The following is a 23,608-nucleotide window of genomic DNA, read 5'->3' on the forward strand; positions in this document are numbered from 1 at the left end:
AGCTCCAAGTGGGGAAAAAGACACTGGAAACATGGAGACTGCTTGGAAAGATGGTTTAATGGTTGACAGGATCACATGGTTTGAGTGCCTGAACAGAAAAGGGGCAGAGATGCTGCGAATTTTATGCCCTCTCTGGCTTTGAACTTCCTGGGGTCCCAAAAGAGTATCCTGATTGGTTGTCAGACTCCCAGGGGGTGGGGGTCTTACCTAGCCTTGCTGACTGATATAATCTTCCCAGGTGCCATGTGGTGAGTTTCTGTTGCTAGATGGATCCCGTTGTGTTAGTTTCTGTTGCTAGATGGATCCCATTGTGTTAGTTTCTGTTGCTAGATGGGTTCTATTGTGTTGCAGATTATGGTCCTTTGACAAAGGATTGGGTTTCTGCCTCTGGCCCATTAACAAAAAGGGGGGAGGCAGGAAGGGGGGAGCTGCTTTGCCTTTAAAACATGTTTCTCCATTTCTCATACAGGAAAACATAATATTCTGCCTTTTTAATATTTCCTAAAATATTTCATTCTTCTAGGAAAGGGGTGGGTGGTAAGTTCCTACACCCCATTTTAGGAAGAAGGCAAAGAATTAATTTTTTAATGTAATATTTATGCATTAGTTTGTTTCCTTCAGCAAACATTAGGACAGGACGCATGGGATATTTTTAAAAACCAGAATTCAAGTCCTGCTGTAAAGCTTCAGGTAAAATGTTAGATTGTGAAACCAAAGGTTTTATGAAGTGTCCACCTGAAATCACTATGGTCTGAAATATTCTTTACAAGAACATGGAAAGATTTTATTGCTGATTTTCCTGACTACATGCTGTTAAAATTAAATTTCACTTAAAAAATATCGTTTCTAACCTTCCCTACCTTCTTTACTGGCAAAAATAACTAATTGTGTATTTTTATTCAGTGAGTGTACATTCTAGCTTTTTATCTGAATAGAGCTCTAGAAAGCAATGGAAGAATTCAAATTTTTCATTTCTTATGATAGCACATCCCTTCTCCAACCCCATTTTTCAATATGGAACAAAAAATACCAAGGGCTTTTTTTCCAGCGATATATTTTATTTTTTATTTTGTTTTAGCCTGTGTTTTAAAATACAGACCAGTAGACCACACAACACTTGGAATTAGAGAAAGCAGGATCTTGTACTCCAGTCAACATCAATGTCCCATATTCTTGTGAAAAATATAAATATAATATAAACTCTCTTGAATCAAATCCACGCCATTGTCTTCCTTTGGATGTTTTCAAAAGTCAGCCCAGTATCTTTTAAAAGCGTTGGAAGTTGTTTTGAAAAATGCGTCATTAAAATGGACATAACACAACAGCCGCAACTACAACCGCCATCAGTCTTCGCGGGGCAAGTTTGCAATTCGAGTCAAAGTTGTACAGCGACCCTTCAAACAGCAGCTTTAAATCACAGCCGAACAGAAATCCTCTACCGCTACAACTTCAGAGACTTAAGCCCATAGAAGTAAGAAAGGGGAAGAGGATGGCTCTACAGTCTACCCTAATCGTATCTCTATATGCTTTTCAGGAAGTTGAACAAAGAGAGCGGGCGATCGCTCGCTGCTTGTGTCTGGAGCGGGCTCAGCTTGTCAAAGGTTGGTCTTTTGAAAGGAAGGACTCGTACTTTTCTAATAATGCAGCTAAGACTGGTCGGACTCTCGTTGCTGGTTTCTAGACGATGTGTGAATTTGCAGGTTTCTCTTGTTTTAATCCAGTGTTTTTCAATCTAATCGACCTTTACGTGGGTGACTTCAACACCCAGAATTCCCTAGGCAGGAGCAATAATACGGCTTACTGCATTGCATGTTTGGCCAAATTCATTTCTTTATTTATTCGTATCCCACCCGTATTTTTACAAATTAATAAAAACAATTGGATCTCAGCACAGAACGTGGATAGCTCATGGTTCATATTTGGAGGATGCGTATCAAAATATCTGGTCTGTGAACTTTTCCAGTTTTATTCCTGTACCCTGATACAACCTGAGTATTGCATTTTCCTGTAGGTTCTAGCCTGATCAAGAAAATGTACAGATCAGAAGAAGATCTGTGATTGGAGCTTGTATGTGTGTGCTATACAACCAAACTGTCCTAAAAATTGGAGCTAGGCCAGGGAAGGTTGGGGAAATAAAGTCTAAACCTCACCCCAGAATTGTATGCCTAAAATAAATGGAGTAGGTTTTCAGAAATTTAAATTACAATTCTTTAAATTCCCAGAAAAACAGATAAAGTGCGATAATCTACTATTAAAAATACTATTTATTTTTAAGTCATTTCATCATTCTGAGTTGCCTTTAAATTAATAAATAAAACTGAGGTCTTGGGGAAGAAACTTATTTCTCCTCCTGACCTGTACGTTTTCTTTGATTAGGCTAGTATCTTTTGGAAAGCAATGCTCAATTCTTGTTGGATTAGCGTACAAGAATGAAATGGAAAAGTTGGTAACCCAGATATCTTTTATACATGTCAATGTTTTTCTTAAACAGTCTCTGAATCGTCTATTAGCCACAGCCTGGACTTCAATCCAACAGTTTGGATACATAATAAATTATATTATGGCTTAAGTTTGATGATTTTCTGATCAATGGAATAAAACTAAGAGGCTGGGTGGTTCTTATAGGATGTAGAACCAGAAACTACTCAATTCCCAAAAATTTTAATCTCTTTAAGTTAGAATAGTTCTTCCCAGTGACCGTTATGACAGTGAGTCACCAGGATGTAATTACATGGTAGTTACCAGAAATCTTGAATTGAGAAATAATCAGTAGCAGCAATGAATTTTTCTTCATTTTTTAAAGAATAGAGGAAGCTATGGTTTACTAGTTCATCATATACTAATGTATGAAATGTCCTCTTTCAGCACTGGCAGTGTACATTTTTCATAACAACAGCAAAAAAACCTGTTCCTTTTTCTTAGGGACTAATAGCAAATACCTTTTGCTGTCTGAGGCCAATTGTGCTTTACCCCCAAATCCTTCTGGCCAAGTTTTAGTATACAGGAGTGGAAAACTCTCAATCACATGTCCTAACCACTGATAGTAATGTTACAATGATACCAAATAACAATTCCCTGTTCTTTCAGAATCTGCTACCTGCCGCAATCATCGTATTCTATTTCGTATTTCATTTCAAAAAAATTTATCAAGTTTTATTATAAGATAAAAATATAGAAAAATATAGAAAAACAAAATAAAGAGAAAAGTGCAAAGAGAGAAAAGCAGCTATTTACTGTATTTCATGGTAGGAGCAGCCCTTGAACAGAAAAAATAATCAAGTTCTCAGTTCAGAATTGTGGGGAATAAATTAAGAATTGTGGATTGGCCTGGCTAAAGAACATGCTGCCTTGCTTCCAAAGCAGATTTGGGAGTCACAATAAGATGGGTTGATGATGAAATAAGAAAAATTGTAGCCAAGTGTAGGTATAATATTCATGATTTATTAGACTGCATGGCCCTTCTTTTTATCCCTCATTAGCCCAACCTTGCTACAGATAGTTTCCTGAGATATCTGAAATGGAAAGCCATGGTTTAAGTGCTGGTAACCAATTAAAATATAGTTTATGAGACCAGCTACAACCAATAACTTTTTTTTTTTTTTGCACGGTAGTATTAGAAGTTACGGTGCCTATACATTCTCTTTCTGAAAAGATAAAATTGATTTTTAAATTTTGATATGAAATACCAACCATATTTTAAATTTCAAGGAGTGAGTATGGGAGTATGTGTGTGTGTCTGTGGGTAGGGCAGTTGACTAAGAAGGTCACATATCTCAGCAAAATTATAATCTTTCAGATGTGCTAAAGGAAAGTAGAAGTAAATCTTTCCAAGAAGAGGAAGTTCTGAGCTGCAGAAGTAGGACTGAACAGAATGATTAAAATAATTGTAGAGAAGTTTAGACAACGTGCTTCTGATTTATTATTCAGGAAAAGAGGAGCTAGCATGTAAAATAGAGGATCTTTATAATAGATTAATAATTCTATGCTTAAATTCATGGAACATTTTAATTTTTATTCTTTCAATTATAGTAAATCATTGTGTATTATATCACTATTTCTGCTATGTAATATTTGACTGAAATTTCTTATTTCATCCTCTGGAAGAGGAAAGAGCCATAGTATTGGAAAAGAAAACAGTGTGCTGCTTCACGATCAGAGGTGGCAATAAATAGGATTTTAATTCTCATGTTTTAGATTACAATTCTTCAGGGTATCAAAAAAGCATTTTAGTTCATTTATACTGTTTATGAACTTAATTCAAATATAACACTAGACTAGGGATGGACAACTTATACAGATATTTCTCAACTTACAACTACTTGTTTAGTGACTGTTTAAAGTTGTGATGGACACCCCCAAACAGCTACTTATGACTTGGTTCTGAAGTTACAATGTTTGTCTCCCAATCACGTGACTTACATTTTGGGTAACCTGCATTTATGATTGTTTGCAATGCCCCAGGGTCACATGGATGCAATTTATAATGTTTTTTTTTCCAGGAACCAGCATTTACTTTGATTTTCGGGGGGGGGACGCCCATTGCAAACAATGGGTTCACTTAATGACTGCAGTGTTCATTTAATGACCACTGCTACAAAGGTCATAAAATTGGGTCCAGTCATGTGATGGATTCACTTTGTGTCCATCATGACTTATATAATTATGGTTATAATTGCCAGGCTCAATTATGGTTATAAGTCAAGGATTGCCTGTATCTAACTGTTTTGGTTTCAGTTGTCTGTTCTGGTTTTAAACTATGTTTTATCATTAATTGCACAAGTCTGCACTCTGCTCCTCCCATCCTCTTTCAGCATATCCTGGAAGAGCAGATTCTAAGCATTCATTCTATTTTAATTGATCATAGCTTGTCATTTCATCCTAGGAATTCTACTGAATCCAGGTTCAGAATCATGATCATGTTTTTATCTTGCAGTAAGCCAGATAAAGTTTTGAGGATGCCTGCTCCTCCTTTGAATATTTTTTCTTCAATGGAGGTTTCTTTATATGCTGCTGGAAAATTCTGGGAATCAAAGTCCCCACATTTTAAAGTTGCCAAGTTTGGGAAACACTGCTTTATAAGATCACAATTTGATCCTAATATATATAAAACCAGGCACACACATGCTGATAAACACATGCAGACCTTACATTTTAAACTATATATAAGATGGTTATTTTTCTGGAGTGATTAATGCTACTCTGTAGGCTCTAATAGTTATTCTTTCGTTTTGTCTAATGTTTATCCTTGGACAAAAACAGTCCATAGCCTTTGGTCTGCTTCTGTTCAATTAACATCCTTCCCATGTGCCTATGCCTTTATTGGTGTCCATTATGTGCGAGATACGGTAGAATAATTCCTTTTTGTTTTTCTGGTTAGTTTCCATGTTTCTGATGTTACCTCAAAAATATGGAATTGATAATTTGAGAAAGAATTGGGTAAGAAACAAATGCTATGACATGAGTTGATGAAATCTTTTAAGTGAACTTATGTTTATGTTATCTGATAGCTTCTGTGTGCTTCACCTGTTATTAATATGCATTTCAAATAGTTGGTCTACCAGTCAAGTTTTTGGCTGTAGCAATACAGATAAGATTTTATAAAAAAGAAATAAATTTTTGCCCAATCCCAGGCATTGTAATTAATAAGGTGATTGGTAAATATGCCACACTTCACCAGCTGGTAGGTCCTAGACACACCTGGCTTATATCAGAAGCTTCTCCAGGGCTACTGACTAGAAAGAAAAGTCAGGAAACGTCTTTGAAAAAGAGTGTCAAACTGCATCTATTGTGCTGTCAAGAAAACAGCAGAGCTGCTGTCATCATGGATCAAGCTTGAATTGGGGGCATCTTTATTTTTATCATTTGTATTTAGAGCTCTTACAGCCATTATTTTGTAGCTCTGGAAATGTGTTTTTTTTTTTAAATCCTAATTAAAAATGGGCAACTGAGAAATTAAGACATATTTATCTCTTAACATTACAGACTAATTAATTCATCTAAATTGTAGTTGGCTGTTCTTATTTAATAATATAAAAGGGGATTTATTGCTTTGCTCTTCATCCTGGAATATAGCACTGGCCAAAAGTTTTTTCCCCCATTCTATATTATGTTTGTATGATGAATGATATGGTTGTTTTCCAAAACGATAAATGAGAAAAAGATGCCAGCAGCCCCTGCAGGTGTTGTTTTATGGTAATTGAGATTTATAACACACTTTATCCATATATATTCAGAATTACGATTGAAAGTACCTTATAAAACAAGGTTAAATGATACTTATGTTAAACTAGTAAAATAATTCTTACTTGGTACTCTTAAGTATTAAGAGTCTTTCTTCACAGTTGGTTTCTTTTGCAATTAATACACTGCAGGGTTTTTTAAAAATATATCTGCATGTTTTTCCTAGAATTATATTACCTCTCCATGCTTATGTAGAACACAGTTATGTTCCCAAGATCCAGATGATAGCCAGGAAGACATTTTTCCCAACCTGGAAAACATCCAGCTGTCTGGAATTTCAACTCCCAGAATTTTTACCCAGATTGCATAACAGTAGAGGAATTCTAGGAATTGATGTCCACACTACTAGAGGGTGCCCAGTTTATTCTAAGGTGTTGTAGTTGATCTCTCCCTTTAGATGAGCAGTCAAAACTGGTTTCTATAGCTGCCATCAGTATTAAATGTGAATTGAAAGGCAGTCTATGAATCAATAAATACATCATTGCTAGTACAACCTCTGTTTTCCCTGCCGCCACCCCCTCCCCCCTTTTCAATGAAATGATGAATATGAAATTGCCGCAAATCATCTTAGAGCAGCTTGGAGACATAGCTGTGCTGTGGTTCATCACACTTAAGTCGAAGATAATTGTATCTAACATTTGTGTAAAACAGACCCTGAAGATCATGTGATAAGAGGCAGTTCAAGGCTGAGTCGAACAATCTACATGAAGAGCTATTGTTCCTTTTCATTTATAATTACTTATAATCTATCATTGTTGTTCTGGTTTTGCTTTCAACCTTCCAATGCTTTTATAAAAGCTCTCACTTGCATGGAAACTTATGACCTGCATTTTATTCTGCTTTATTTGCCCATTTAAATGTTTCTATATCCCCCACTTATATTCTTTTTGGATTTCAGAGTGATGCATAATGATAATACTAAAAAATCCTACTGAAAGTGAATACCAAACAAAGACTAAGATCTGTAATAATAAACTTCCAATATATTCAATCTGCCCAGGTAAATAAAATTACTTTTGCCTGACTATGAAGTTTATATTATCACTCTTCCACATATATCTCTGAAGAAAGAATTCCAAAACTAAGATACTCTCAGTGGAGGGAAAAAGAGAGAGAGAGATTGCGTTTCCAAGTAGTACTCCTATCCGCCTTTGGTTACAAGCCAAACCCAAGGTGAAAATCCTTGATGGTGGCAAAGTCATTTCTTTGTTAGTACTGTCTAGTTTTCTATGGTCTTCATTTTTTGTTCCTCCACTTTTGTGTTTTTGTCTGTGTTTTCTTTCAACTTTCTTCCTAGAAGTTTCTTTTCTTGCTTGCTTCATAGGCCCTTTTTTCAAACTCATCATATTCTTGTAACCATTGTGTTTAATATGAATTTCTATGTAGCTTGGTTGTGTATTGGGATTTTGGGGAACTGCCTAAAGTTGGTTTTTGTGCGTCTAAAGCCATTGCCAAAGCAGTAAAAGATTTCAACTTTTAAAAAATTGTCTCACCAAATGACAGATGGTTAAAGAGTCACATTTAGTCTACTAACACTATAAAGAAGAATTATACTGCAGTTTAATTTTTACCCTTACAATGATGTCTCATTATAATTTTATTTCTGTCCAACATCTTAAATAAACTAAAATTAATTAGTTCTTAATATTCTTTTAGTAATGCCATGTATCCAATCTATTTGAATTTCTTGAATGTCACTTTTATTTGGCCTACCTCACCCTTGAGGACCAAACATTTATGAGAAATTTCTCTTCCAATAAAGGTATTTTTTTTAGGGAAGACTGTTAATATGTTTAGCTCATTATTAAATGTAGCTAAATTGTGCAATTAGAAAGATATCAAAGTGTTGTAGAACAGCAACTGGGCACAGAATATTGATCTTTGTAACTAAGGAATATGGATATGGAGGCTGATCAAGATATGTTATGGGACTCCTGTAATTCTTGACTCCAAGTGTTCTTATGTAGTGGTAGTGCTATTAAAGAACAGATTTAGTTGCTGATGTATTCTGGTATTTTCGTCCCTCTCAAGAAGGATTAATCTTTTTTACTCTTTCTTATTATGCAAATCCTCATTTTATAGTCACCTGAATGTATATGTAAATGTTATATAAAGAAATATAAATCATTAGGCATTTCCTCTAAGGAAACTGACCTCTCCGTAAAAACCCTTGAAAATGATGTGTGTGAGAGAGAAAGACATCACAATATATCATACAAGATAGAAGAGAAACAGCAGTGAGTAATTGGACTATAATTTAACATGATCCACAGTTCTAATAATCTGTTCACCAATCCTATCCATTTCATTTGTGATTCCAGTGTCAATACAAACCAGAGGTGTAACTAGATTTATCCACGTTACAGATTGTATTGTACGGTGGTGATTATCAATAGTGTAATCAAACTGCAGATAGGTAGACATAGGCCATAATCCATCACAGAATTAGGCGTGCTTTAAATGTGAGTTTCAAAATAAAAGAGAGGGAGGATAGAAATCTCAGTTGAAGTGAGAGACTAGGCCCACTAAAATGAATGGCTGCAAAATGTTGCAATCTTAAATATATCTGTTAAGATTTATGTCCCAATAGACAAACTGTGACTTACATCCAAACAGAGAGGCATAAAATAGATTGTTTCAAGATATTTCTTCTAAATGTGGGAAGCAGCACATAAACAAAGGAATAAATAAGATTGCCCTGTAAGATTGAAGTCTTACATACATTTCCTTAGAGGAAAGTCTTATTTACTGGAACTTATTTCAAGGTAGATATCTACGGAATTGCACGGCAAATGAACATAATTCTTTTGGACTATAATTATAGTCTTTATAAAGTGTAGTTTCATGTTTGATTTCAGATACATAGTTTAAAAAAAAACATTTAAACAAGCCAACAATAAATATTTTCATATATTAAGTAACTGCTGCTTCCTCACCCACAATGTTATCTTCATGTTTTTAAGTAATATTACAGAGTAATTTCATCTAGTCTGTGGTGGGTTTTTTTTAAATACTTGCCATATAGGTAGTTCTTGATGTACAACAGTTCATTTAGTGATCATTCAAAGTTACAGCGGCACTGAAAAAAATGACTTATGTCCGTTTTTCACACTTGTGACTGTTGGAGCATCTCTATAGTCACATGACCAAAATTGAGACACTTGGCAACTGACTCATATCTATGATGGTTGGAGTATCCCAGGATCATGTGATCACCTTTTGGGATCTGCTGATAAGGAAATTCAATGGGGAAGCCAGATTTACTTAACAACCATGTTACTAACAACTGCAGTGATTCACTTAACAGCCGTGGTAAGAAAGGTCGCAAAATAGGGCAGAACTCACTTCACAAATGTCTCACTTAGCAACATAAATTTTGGGCTCAATTGTGATTGTAAGTCGAGAACTAGCTGTACATGATTTGTATTTCAGTGAAATATAGAAGCAGCTGCTCATTTGGAGTCATTCTGAAGAATTACCAAAACTGTATGTAAAGCAATATGGTTAGATTAAGAGAGGTTCTAGATAGAGCTCTTTTTATTCTGCTAATAATGGCTAAGTCTTGTTTTGTTTTTGCTTGAAATAGTGCAATATGTTTATATCATTGTGGTTTGTTAGTGAATTTAAAGCAAGCCCTAAAGCAAGAAAAATGTAATCATAAATTTAAATTCTGCTTATTCAATAATAAACATTCCCCACTCGCCACAAGTGTTGGGAAAATAATATACATTTGCATTTTTATTTTACACAGTTCCTTGAGCATCACTCATGCATGGGACTGTCTACTGATACATAACTTATGATTGGTAATTAAAACGTATCGTGTGCAATTAGAGAAATATTTTATTGTTTCAACAGGGCAAAGATGCTGTGGCTTCAAAGTTGGACTTTGCATCTCACAAATTATTCAAAACAACTTCAGAGGATGTTGTGTGAAGCCAGTGCTAAACTACCAGTGTTAACGTTGTTCACCAAGGTAAATACTAGTTGATCAAGTAAACCAAATAGGATGGCCTCAAATGCAAATTTAAAACAACAGTGTTGAAATTGAATGCAAACCTCCATTGGCAGCTCTGGCTCATTGTTTTACCATAGAGCAGTTTTTCTCAATCTTAGCCATTTTAAGATGTGCAGGCTTCAACTCTCAGAATTCATTTAACCAGCATGCTGACTAGGGGATTTGGGGAGTTAAAGTCCACATGTCTTACTATGGCTATGGCTAAGATCAGAGCTCTTCAAACTTGGCAGCTTTAAGACTTGTGGACTTCAACTCCCAGAATTCTGGGAATTGAAGTCCACAAATCTTAAAGCTGCCAAGTTTGGGGACCCCTGGCTAAGACTGAGAAACACTTAGAGAGAATCCTGCAACTGTAGCTTGGAAGAATAAAAATAGGAGAATGTAACTGTTTTCTGGCAGTAGCAAGATTATTACGAGTAGAATACTTTCAACAATACCAGGCTTATCTCAGAAGCAGGCAAACTGGGGTTCTCAAAATATTTTTGTACATCAGATTCCATCGCTACAGACATGCCTATGCTTGCAAAAATGGGAGCTGAGATTGAGCAATATAACTGAGAGAATCCTCATGTCCGTTTCATGCCTAACTGATCATATGAAGTTGCTGTATATAGTCCATTATACAAAACATTGTATAATGTTTGTATGTTTTGTATGATTGATTATTGTATTCCAAGATCTCAAGGGTCTTATTGAATTATTACTCCATAGTTTGACTGAGCCTGGATTCTTCAGTATAAGGTCAGTCTGTATAGGGGCCTTAGCTCTAGTACTGAGTTATGGTTCTTAAAGAAATGGCACTTGTACTTCAGGTTGATTATTAGGAAGTTCAGTAACAAAGTTACCCTTATGCTGTATTTCTTGGTTTCTTTTTTAAAAAATTGGATTTATTCCCTCAGAAACTGGACCAACCCAAGATAATTTACCATAAATAAACAAATGTATTTCTCCCTGAGTCAACGGATATCAGATGTGTTTCCCTCTTTTGCCTATAGAAGCCAGTGGAGTGATAGCTGAATGTAATATGTAGCTGAATGTAGCATTGTCCAGGAGATGCTAGTTTAGAAAATATGGGGGACAGGTCTTGTGGACCGCCAAGTGTAGCTTCCAAGATCAGAGAGTAGCTGGAAGCTCAGAAGGAACAGCAAACGATGTGCCACTGTGGTCCTTCATTTATTCTCTCATACAGTTCTCTCATTTCCTAGCTGGTCTCAGTAGCCAAATATGCCCACATATTACTAAGTCAAGTTCACATATGATTATGCATATGATTAGGATATGATTAGGACTGTGTTTTAGAGCATGCCGGGGTACAAGTGGAGCATAACCTTCCCTGCTTTCTCCCAATAGGCCAATCCCTATTATGGATGATTTCTTAGACTTTCAGCATTGGTTGATCCTGCTGGTGTGTTCATTTCATATAATGAATAAAATTCCAAGAGAACGACGGGCAGACTATACTTCTGGTTGGCTGTGCTCCTCCTTTCTTGGAATTGGAATGATGCAAACCCTACTGTCCCTGCCCTTCAGCCACTGTGGCCCCTTGATTTTAGCAACCTCCCTCAAAATTTACATATAACTCATAGCTTGAGTTTGATTTGAAGGATTGCAGACTTTGCTAATGCCCTGGCATGTTCTCATGTACCCATTTTTGGTTTCAGATGTGAACCATCAAGCTCTGAGATATATATATATATTGCATTTTGGGTATTTGTGTGAGTAGAAATCTGAGTGATTATTGAAGCAAGTTGAATAGCTACAAGAGAAGCCAGATTTATTTACATGAAATACCTTATAGATACTCGCAAAGTCTAGCACCTAGCTAACTACATCCTATTGAGTAGAGCATCAAACAGCATGTGATCTCTGTATGTTTGGGAAGAAAGGGAGATGGAAGTGACCACAGATTACCAACAGGGAGAAAGGCAAAGAAGGGCAAGAAGTAAATATTTAATTATCTAGACATCACTGACCCCTTATGCCATTGGATTTACACCTCCCACAATGAAGAAATATATTGATTGCTTACAGTATTAGTTAATGAACCTTAATAACAGAATTAATATCTCAATTCAGTTCATTTGTGAGACAAATGTTTCTGTTCAGAAATAAACATTTTTAAAAGAAGGGGAAGAAATATGCCAAATGTAATTGGATTTCAGCCTATTTTATTTAGCTGATATGATTCAGGCAAATTGAGCTACATTTTTATTCTTACATGTGATTGTAATATAACAAAGTTGTTTCAGTGCTAGTTATCTATGTGGCCTATACTCTAAATAGAAAAGAAATGAAGAATAATAGTATGATGGGGAAAGGGGTAATTGTTAACTATGAAAAATGCAAAGCCTTAGCTATAGCATATGCTGAGTCTTAATGATGCATGTGCTATAGCATGGTGCAGTCTGAAATTCAGTCAGCACCAAAGCTTGTTTAGGTGACTCATTAGGGCCAGTCACTGTTTTTCAGCCCAATCTACTTCATAGAATTGCTATTGTAAAAAAAAATAGGATGAGGAAGCATTATCTAGTAGATGTATGATAGAGAAAAAGAAAAAGAAAGAGAAAGAGAGAGAGAGAGAGAGAGAGAGAGAGAAAGAAAGAAAGAAAAAGAAAGAGGAAGAAAGAAAGGAAGAAAGAAACAGAGAGAGAGAAAGAAAGAAAGAAAGAAAGAAAGAAAGAAAGAAAGAGAAAGAATGAATTACATTTTACATGCAGTCTTGTTTTATTAAATAAACATTCCTGCACAAAATGTTAAAAATTGCCCCAAAAGTAGAAAAGCTTAGTTCCTTAGACAGACTAAAATACAGGCTTCTTTTATTAGCTTAATGTAATATTCTCATTTTGGATCCATTCTATCCAGTTCCAATTACGTTTTTAAGTAAACAGAAAAATTATGCTACAAAGAATGCACAGAAAGAATTGTGGATGCCCAGAAGGTATGTTTGTTCTCTTGCAAAATTGCAGTGGGAGAGTACTTGATAGTTCTCTAAAGGGGTATTGCCTTACAGCTGGAGGCTAAGACTTTTATCTCTAAAATTAGTACTCTTGGAGAAGATTTTTCTGCGTTTATCAGTGTTCCTAGTATGCAATGTTGCATTGACTTAGAATTGTGTGAATAGAATGGAGATAATGAACATGACAAAATATCAGTCTAGATTCTTCTGACACATGAACTTTGTGAAAGTATATGTGGACTGATAGTCTCACTTGAGAAAAGGCAACTTTTCTTTGTCCTGCACTATGTAGTTCATGCTGGCTTTGATGTACTGCAGGGGCATCAAAATCGATTTTATTGAGGGCCGCATCAGGGTTGTGTTTGACTTCGGGCTGGGTGGCCATGGCCAGCTTGATGTCACTCGTGTCGGGGACACTTGTGGTAGCCCGGGCAGGGTTTGGGTGATCCTCCTACAGGCCTCTGCCAGCGAAAATGGAGTGGCACTCCTGAGCTCCATTTTTACTGGCAGAGGCATCACAGGCCAGTCCTTCACTGTTTCCAGGGCGGCCCCGTGGGCCATATCTAAGCACCTTGAGTTTGATACCCCTGATGTACTGCATGGACATGGAAAGTTCAGAATAGGTTAAAATGATCCAAACACATGCAGCATTGAAGGTGCGTCTGATATATTTAAATGGCTTCCAGATGGAAGTAGGGGAAGTGTCCCAACAATCTAAAGCTAGGTTTTGCCAGGGTGGAACCTAGTTGAACTTTGGAATATAGGGATAAAAAAGCCCTTGATAGGATTGCTTCTAAAGATTGTCTCCCTGAATGCCAGTCTCAGAAGTTCCTTTATTCTCTGAAGAGCACTTGGAAATAAAGTGCTAGACGGGATACTTAGAGCGATGCTGGTGCATGGCAAGGAGTAAATCTAACTGAACACAATATTGTCCTAAATCCATGGCTACATCTTGTGGTGAAGCAAAAATTTCTCCTCTGTCCTTTTTGCATATGTACAGGTCAATCCAAAGGCCCTTTTCAAAGTGACCCAGACTCTTTTAGGGAAAGGTAGGTTAATTAATAGTCTTATTAATATTAACATAAATAGTCTCTTGTGAGTTATTTGCAGTTAAATTACTTGCATTAGCTCAAAGTTAGAAGCTGGCTGAATAGAATCCAAGAAGTGATAAGGGTAACATATAGTGGTGTTAACCTGGAAAGTGTTTGAGCATGTTGACTTTGAAGAATTACATAAACCCTTGGTAAGATGACTTCTGCCATCTGTGGACTTCATTCCTGCCCTGTTAGGCTTATATTTGCTTCCAGAGAGAGAATAATCCAGGAAACTGAGTTTTAACCTCACCATGAGCTGAAATCATGTCCATGAAGGCTATTATGTCCCTTCATCTTGGACTTATGTCGTCAAACACAAAAATAGTGTTGGCTGTGAGTGAGGCAAGGAAAAAAATATCTCTCTTTCCTTACCTAGTCCCCCAGAACTACCTACCCATTTTTACTCTTTTCTGAGAAAGGCTCATTGGATGGGAACCTAGCAGTGGTGGGTTCCTCCCGGTTCAGCCCGGTTCCCCCCCCACACACATTATTCTTACCTTTTATTTGGCCCCACCCCCAAACTATTGCTGCCTCCTGAGTCCCACCTGATGGCTAGAGGAAAAAAAACTGTTTAAACTTTTGTCGCGGGGCTCCAAAGGGCCGCCCTACAGCTGATCAGTGTTAAAAGAAAACAAATGAGTAGACAGGTGCCTTCCAAAATACATGAGTAGATCAGTGCCTGCAAAAATAAATGGGTAAACGAGTGCCTGCCAAAATACATGAATAGACCAGTGCCTGCCAAAATATATGAGTAGATCAGTGCCTCCAAAAATACGAGTAGATCAGTGCCTGCCAAAATACATGAGTAGATCAGTGCCTGCAAAAATAAATGGGTAGATCGGTACGTCTCTGCAAGCAGTTAAAAGCCTGGTAGACCAGTACCTCTGCTAAATCCTAAATAATTGTCACATGACCATCAAGCCACGCCCACAAAATAAGCCATGCCCACAGAACCGGTAGTAAAAAATTTTAGAACCCACCCCTGGAACCTAGGGTTTTCTAGATCCTGCTAGCATCATCATTAGCCATGCTGGATGGGGCTGCTGAAAGGTGAAGTTCAACAACACCTATAGAACTCTAGGTTCCCTGCCAATGTGCTGCAAACTAAACGTAGATATGGATTAAATATTTAGCATGCACTTTTATCCCACTGTATAATATGTGGGATAGGATCTGTCTTTAAAAAACAGTAAGAAGCTGCAGTTAAATGCAGAGCCTGAATTCTATTTGTACACTTCATTGAGCTCAATGAAATGTGTTTGTATGCGCCTTCTATGTTACAGGGTGCTATAAGTGAATGCACTAAATATTTGACTTCACCTTCTCATACTCTTGCAATGTGAGAAAGTATACTGAGGGCTGTCAGCATTGGCCACTTTTTTCCCCCATGAATTAGCTAATTTAAAAATGGTATTGCCTCATGTCATTTATTCTTGTTGTAGAGCAATGATGAATCACTTGTGGCTCTTCCTGAGTTCTACCCACTGGTCTTTGAATTGGCAGAAAACTAGACAACATAATTCTGGCAACCTGTATTCTGCCACAGGCACGATGCTGGCAAATAATGCTGTTTTTATTTACAAACGCTGTATTAAAAACAAATTCCTCTTCTCTTAGCAATTGTTACCAGCTACCTAAAAACATTGGGTCACTTTTGGACAGGGTTTTGGCATAATTAAACCTGTGTTCTAAAAAAGCTTGGTACCACTCAAATTTGGGCTACCTTTGAATACACCTCACAAGCCACTTGTGCCAGAACAGATTATCAGGCTCCTTTTGGATAGGGATTTATCACAATTCCAGAGAATCGCCAAATCTGTACTGAAAAGAAGAGCTGAGAGGTGTAGGAAAGGTTGTGCCATGAACCAATAAAAAATTGGCTATCTCTTTCCTCCTTCATTATGCAGCCCTTCAACTGCCATCACTGAGAGCTGCTGTTTAGAGTAGACTATCTAGGTGTCTGAGCCAGGAATTGGTTCAGAAGACTGGCAAATATAGGGGAATAAGGCATTTTCAAAGAAAACAACTTTCCCATTGAACAGAGCAGAACGACCTTGGAAGTCAGCATTATAAGGACATGATGGAAAAACAGATTGCCAGGATATATTCCAGGGTTAGGTTATCTATCCTATTTCAGGGTTGCCTTCTGCAATAGGATAGATAATTCTGTCAATGCCGCCTCTCTCATGCTTCCCCTTTAATCCAGGATACAGAATCCAATGTCAACTGATGCTGAAAAATTTTGTAAAAATGGTTTGAGAGCATGTTAATAAGCTTTATGTAGCCTGTGCTACTTTTCATTACTGTCTGCTTTTTCCCCACTCTTCTCTTTAAGCATCCCTGTCCTTTATGCGAAGAAGCCAAAATGATGCTTGAACCATATAAACACAAGGTAGGTTAATACAGTCCTTTGCTTAAGCAAAACACCAACACACAACATTTAAAATAAGGGATCAGAACATACCTGTTTGCAGAAGCAGATGAATGTATTGCAGAGGTGGAATTCACTTACCTTTGCTACCGGTTCGCAAATGTGAGCGCGCCACCAAGCGTGCCACCAACAGGATTGATTGATTGATTGATTTTGTATGCTTCTTGGTGGTTTGATGAAATTATGTGCATTGCCTAAAAAAAGCTAGGAAGGGTAACCACTTTTTTGCAATCAATCTTTTCCTTTAGCTCAAGCACATTTAGATGGTACCATTTGATGGCATTGCTCCTCACTGGACAGTTGTTCTTCCATTCTTTTCAATATTTACATGACACTATTGCAGGAGTTGATCAGTATATCGGTAGATTTAAATCAGTATGATCTGTATGCTTGCTGATAATACCCATCTTTGGAAAATGATGGGGTTGCCTGAAAGTACTGTATGCCTGCATTTGGCAAAAGGTTGGGTGAGAAGTTATACACTGAAATTTAATAAGAGGGCATTTGCTGATTTATATTATTTACCATATTACATTAGCAAAAAGAAGCTAATGGTTGGTAAACAACCAATAGCATTCACATGATAATTTAACCTCAGATTTAATAATCTTGATAATTATTAAAAGGGGTAGAATTCTAAAAAATTATATTGTAAAAATAGCAACATTTGACCATATTACTTCTTCCTGTCACTTCATTGCAAATAAAAGCCTAGTTCAATTGTTGACTGAAAAATCTACAATTTTTCTAGATTTGATAGATTTCAAATACTAGAACTGGGCTGTAAAACTCCCGCCTGTGGGCCGGATGCATCACGCACTGGCCACGGTTTAGCAAAGGGGGGAAAAGTCCCGATACGTCACGTGATGCCGCCGTGATGATGTTGTCGTATTCTGTTCTTCAAGGTGAATCGCACCGTTGAAAACACGACTCGCAGGCAAAGAACGAGGTTGTAAACGGGTTTACTTTTCATTTCTTGGAGTAGTCACACACGAATGTTAATGATAAACATAAAGTCGGCGTTGGGAGCGGCTGCCTCCCAACACTCTTTATACAAACTCAAAATAAGCCAGGAGCACTAATAGCCAATCGGCGTTGCTTACGGGTGCCGCCCTCTTCTGGGACAGCGGTTGATGACGCTTCTCTACTCTGCTCCAGCTGCAGGGTGACCGGCCGCCTCCGGACACGGGACTAACACCTGCCCTTCACCATATTGCACGGCTAAGGTTAGCAGTAACACCCCCCACTACCAGAAATGCTGCAGCAACCCGCTTCTTGGATTTCTTCATTTGGTAGGGTTTCCCCATGTCAGCAACGGATCTTCAGTGACTCCCCTCCCCACGCTATGTCGAGATGGCTTGACTCTCGACAGATGTGAGTTTGACACCCCTGTACTAGAGACACAGTGCAGAAGAACCTGTGCCACTGTTAAGGAAACACACATCAATTTCATCAGCTTCCCATAACAAAAGATTACTGGGAGACATGTTTAACCTCTCTTAAACTTCTAACCCAGTGTTTGGGGAATTCTGGGAGTTGAAATCCACACAAATCCACAAGGTTGGATGCCAAGGTTGAGAAACTGCACTTACCGCTATGGAACATCAGAAGCAGCAATAGCATCTGCACAAAACACAGTATATTAAAAATGCTTGAATTGAATAATCTGCCAAGAAACAATCTGATATAATTAATTTGTTTTTTTAATTCAGCAGACATTTTTAAATGGCTTTCCTAAAACTGGATTAATACAAAGTAATAATGTTATAAGAATGTTACAGGATTTTTTAAAAATGGATTTCCCTACTATTCTATATGCTTCCTATTCCTTTTCAGGGTAAACAAAGTTATACAAAACACAGAAAAGGACTAAAAAAGTACTAGGCCAAAGACATTAAAGGCCCAAGAAAGAAATGAAAAGGCAGCATAATGAAAACTAACTTACTCCGATACTATTTTGAATAATTTTTCATAGCTTTTTTGTCCCTGCAAATCATCCTTATTTCTGCCATATCCTTACGCCACTTCACACACTGCCTTTTGTTCTTTCAATTTTCTTCCTGTTTTTGAGCATCTTGTTAACTTTCTGGCCTTTTCATTCCTCTTGACTCATTCAGGGTATAGTCTTAGTAGGGAATGCCACAGATTGAGTAAGTCTACTAATCAAGTCTATATCTTTCCTTTCTTATTAAAAGAATAAAAAAGTATTTTTCAACACAGATTATTCCATAATAAACTTTCCATGGGTAAATTTGTCAAAATAATCCAGTGTTGTAGGCACCAAAACGAAAGAGCATTAATTTTTAACCTACACAGGGATTCTGATACTTGTCATGGAATCAAATCGTAGCTTCCAAGATTAGTCCCCAAAGGAGCTCAATTCTTAAGTTATGAAGGTAGGATAAACGTCCAGCGATGACTGGAAGAAATCACATCTTTCCCAATAGATAGTTATAATTTGTGCAATAAAATTATCATGGTCATAAGTCAAAGTCTACCTTTAGTCAAGTTGGTTTCCAGAAGTGCTGAAAGAGAATATGTTATTTCTGGACATTATACTTGTGCGCCAGCTGCCAATTTGCTTTAGGGTGTCAGCATTACGAGTAACGCATCCGCTAAAAGGAGCACTATGAGGCAGGTAGATTCCTCAAAAACATGTCTATTGGATACATCATATCAGCACAGCTAGTGAAAAGCCAACTCTAAAAGTTCCCACGGTTTTAGCCTAATTAAAAGAGACCTTCCCAGATGTCACTGGTCACATTGTCCAATGAAAGTAACTGGCAGGCTGCTTGATCCTCTCCTTCAACTGCCACTTGTTGGGATGACTTTGGTTCCCACAAGAAAACTTTTTGTTTTGACTGTTAGCCAGTCTATCTACTTCCCCCATCCTTCCTCCTTTCAGAGTTCATGGCAACTATAAGGCACCAAAAGATAGCTTCAGCCAGGTTCGGTTTAGAGTTGACATAGGGCATTAGTTCCCATACCTTTTTTCCAAAAACAGCCTATTCCAGTGAAATCCTTTTTCTATTGCTGCCTTCAAAAAATGTTAATACTTAGTATAAATGTATAATCCAACACTTCTTATGGGTAAATCATTCTTGTTGAACCGTATAAATAAAATCTACCAACAGACAAATAATGATGGATAAGTATGGTGTGATATAAATTTTTTCACCTAGTGGTTAACACAGACATTTATTACAAGCACTCATTATTTTAATAATATGTTACAAACTTCATAATTCCTGTAAAATGCATCAAATTCTTTATACCTTCTGGTTTATAAATCAAGCTTATTCCTATTTATAGTTGCAAATAAAAAGATTGGACACTAGGAAAGAGAACTCATGTAAATTTTCCACCAAATATTGTCTCTATTTTCTCCTTAGATTTAACTGACCTTCTTGAAAATCCCCCTCTGAGGTGGGGATGATGATGATGATCTTGGTTTGGAAACCCTGCATCAGAGTTTTAAAAATTGATTTGGAAGCCTCATATACCTTGATTTAGGCTTCTTGGAAGAATATAAATTCTATATTATTTTATATAAATTATATGAATAGAATAGATTTTTTTATTGGCCAAGTGTGATTGAACACACAAGGAATTTGTCTTGGTGCATATGCTCTCAGTGTACATAAAAAGAAAAGATACATTTGTCCATAATCATAAGGTACAACACTTAATGATAATCATAGGGTACAAGGGTACATTTATAAATAGAAATATAAATTTCTATGTGATACCATTAGCTATTTTGGCTATATCTCCATTAATCCTTCTCTGGAGTTGCCTTCCTACTTTTTTTTGGCATACACCCCTTAAGAGACTTAGCTCCTTTGTTGGCTTTTAAAAAGGCCCTGCCATGTATCTTTTAAATAAACAATGCTTAATTGTTTATTTTATTTTATTTGTTTCTAACCGTTCTTAGTATCTTTGGTTTTAATTGTGATAGTGCATTTTATTGTAAATCACCAAGATACTTTAATTGTTATCAATAGCATTTCATAAGTACTAAAAATGGAAATATTTCATGGTAAAATAATTCAGTGTTACGTATTACAGTTCCTACCAAAATAATTGCCTCAAAATCTTCATGGATTTGATTTTGTCCATTTAAATGGTTAAGATAAAACAAATATACAATGCTTGCAATCTGAAATCAGATCTAATTAGGGTGTTTTATTCCCCACTGCCATTTTACAAGTCTTTTGTCTTCTCAAATGGAAGCAGTTGAGATCTCCCCAGCCTAATAAGCAACTTTTCTATAAGTGACTCATCTAGGATGCTTGACAAAAAAGACCAAGAATGATTATGTTCACAGAACATACTTACTAAATCAATATAATTCAGGGAATTAACACAAACCTAAGCTCACATAGTAGACTCCAACATAAACTAATCCTATGAGCTGCATTCTTCCAACATGCTAGGCTAAAATATGATTGACTAGGTTGCAGTTCAAGTTACTGTGCAAATATAGACTATATGCAGTCTTTCATCACGCTGCTGGCAAATTTCAAAATTACTTGTTCATTCGTAATCTAATTGCCTCTGTGGACAAATTGGGAAACTGTTTCACACGACATTTTTATCTGTAGCAGTAGTCCTTACTGGGGTCCCCAAATCCTCTTATTCAAATCATCCAAAAATTCTTGCTGAAAGAAATAAACCTAATCAGTTTTTTCAACATAAGTATTGCTTCACAACCTACATAGATTTTCGTTGAGATCTCTTCAAATCTTTTAGTATGATTTATTACTGTGCTTTTCTAATGTTTGGCTGCTAGCTATTTTATTGTCTATTTGTTTTTGTTTTTACAGTTTACTTTGGAGGAAATAGATATAACTCTACCTAATCATTCAGTCTGGCTTGAAAAATACAAGTATGAAATACCTGTCTTTCATCTGAATGGGAAATTCTTAATGAAGCATCGGGTAGATACACAAAAACTAGAAAATCATCTTTTGAATTTAGAATTACAAGATGAAAGAAACAAATGAAGCAAAACGAAGATATTTAACTGCAAGCCATAAGGATTGCATTGATCATTTTTGTATTGCCTTTTGTACAAACAAAAACATACCCTGCAAATTTTATAATCAACTATCAAGAGTTGTGTTTGATGACATATTTATTTTACATTGACTATGTTCTTCATTGACAGTAAACACAACACACATTTTAGAATTTTTTTCAATTGTCACACATATACGCTTTAGACTTTATGGTACTACTATACAATGGGATATAATTGTATTAATAAAAGTGAAGCAGCATAAAATAATGGTTCTAAAATAATTGAAACAATCTGAATCCAAGTAAGCTTATTGTCAATTTCACCTTCATTCTTATATTTGTTGTTAAACATTATATAACTTTCCTTGGATAGCAGTTTGCGTAGCTAACAATAGATTTAAACCTTAGGCTAAAGTTATATAGCAGCCTTTCCTTCTAAATATGTTGGACTTCAAAACTTCCATTCTTCTGTTGGCTTGGAATTCAGTGCATCCGGAAGGTTTCAACTTGAGAGAACTTGCCTAGATTTTAAGGATAGCACTGATGGTCCTCAACTTACAACCATTTGTTTAGTGATTAGGCAAAGTTAAAACAGCACTGAAAAAACTGACTTATGACTGTTTTTCAAACTTGCTAATGTTGCAGCATCCCTATGGACACATGATCAAAATTCGGAAACTTGGCAACTGGCTTATATTTATGACAGTTGCAATGTCCTGGGATCATGTGATTCCCGTTTGTAATCTTCTGACAAGCAATCAATGGGATTCACTTAACCACTATGTTACTAACTTAACAACGGCAGGGATTCACTTAACAATTGTGACAAGAAAGGTCACAAAATGGGGCAAAGCTCACTGAACAAATGTCTCACTTAGCAACAGAAATTTTGGGCTCAATTGTGATCATAAGTCAAGGACTATGTGTCCATGAAAACTGGCCACTCTTTGTGAGAATGCTTGCATTTTTTCTGATTGCTCCTGGAAGCCAATCAAAAATTTCAAATGCTGTACTAGTAGTAACAGCATTTGGACCAAAGTCCTTTTGGCTATATTGGAAAAAGGACAAGTAGGCGGATCATTGAAATAGATTATCTTCAGAGTCTTTTCCAGATCTCTGTTTCCTCATAATTGGTCTTTCATTAGAGGCTTATTAGTTAATGATGCGTCATTAAATATACATAGAAGTGGATCCAAGAGGTAAAAGCCTACAGCAGTGTGTGATAGCCTCTGATGTGATTTGCTTTTACTCCCATGGAAATTTAATAGACACAACAAGCGGAGAGGTTATCATAATCAGTATAAGTGCACTTTATATAAAGCCTTGATGATGTACACAGCAGTACTCAAACTGAGTCTCTGGCTAGCTTAAACTGATTGAAGGCTTTTTCTAATTTGCGTTCCAAAAGAACTACTCAAAGAATCCTTGTTTTCCCAACAGGCTTGAGTATCTTTAAAAGGATATTTACACTAAAAATTAAATATTTCAGTAGGAAATTTAATCGTTGGCTTTTGGTAAAGATATTTGGCAATGATAAAATGTTGGTAAATGGAGATTAATATAACCCTTTCGTACTTTCCCTTCTGTGCTCTTTAAATCTTTCTTCCCCTTATTTATCCCAATGCTTTGATCTCCTGGTTCCTCTGATTATTATTCGTGTTATTTTATTACAACAGTTTAAATTAGTAAAGCATAGTAAAGTTGTGAACTCATTCATCTTCATAAGTGGTCTGTATTGTGAAATATCCTCTTTACTGCAGCTGGAACGGAAAACTTAGGCTGAGCTCAGCACAAAAAGGGGTAGCTATGTCCTTAGTGAACTCAACTTTGGTTTAATGGAGCCTACC

At 36.5% G+C, this 23,608-nt stretch overlaps 1 protein-coding gene across 2 annotated transcripts; it reads left to right on the forward strand.

Moving 5' to 3' along the window:
• Positions 1-1,390: 1,390 nt before the first annotated feature.
• CUNH5orf63 (chromosome unknown C5orf63 homolog) lies at positions 1,391-21,965 on the forward strand. Of its 2 annotated transcripts, none has more exons than XM_070935686.1 (4): positions 1,391-1,471; positions 10,099-10,216; positions 16,644-16,700; positions 21,566-21,965. In XM_070935686.1, exons 2-4 carry the CDS (start codon positions 10,106-10,108, stop codon positions 21,743-21,745), a joined length of 348 nt encoding a protein of 115 aa, XP_070791787.1. In that variant the 5' UTR covers positions 1,391-1,471; positions 10,099-10,105; the 3' UTR covers positions 21,746-21,965. The 2 variants fall into 2 exon arrangements, with proteins under 2 accessions (XP_070791787.1, XP_070791786.1); XM_070935685.1 differs by lacking the exon at positions 1,391-1,471 and adding an exon at positions 1,544-1,601.
• The last annotated feature ends 1,643 nt before the right edge of the window (positions 21,966-23,608 follow it).

The sequence above is a fragment of the Pituophis catenifer genome, unplaced genomic scaffold (genome assembly GCF_029215685.1).
Source record: "Pituophis catenifer annectens isolate HBS135680 unplaced genomic scaffold, rPitCat1.0.hap2 SCAF_2, whole genome shotgun sequence".
In the NCBI taxonomy this organism is placed as follows: Eukaryota; Metazoa; Chordata; class Lepidosauria; order Squamata; family Colubridae; genus Pituophis; species Pituophis catenifer.

Bases quoted from the DNA above. Each gene is read 5' to 3' on its own strand.
- CUNH5orf63 (XM_070935686.1), top strand. From the start codon at position 10,106: ATGCTGTGGCTTCAAAGTTGGACTTTGCATCTCACAAATTATTCAAAA. The intron at 10,217-16,643 runs GTAAATACTAGT...CTTCTCTTTAAG, and splicing joins TGTTAACGTTGTTCACCAAG to CATCCCTGTCCTTTATGCGA. The intron at 16,701-21,565 runs GTAGGTTAATAC...TTGTTTTTACAG, and splicing joins TTGAACCATATAAACACAAG to TTTACTTTGGAGGAAATAGA.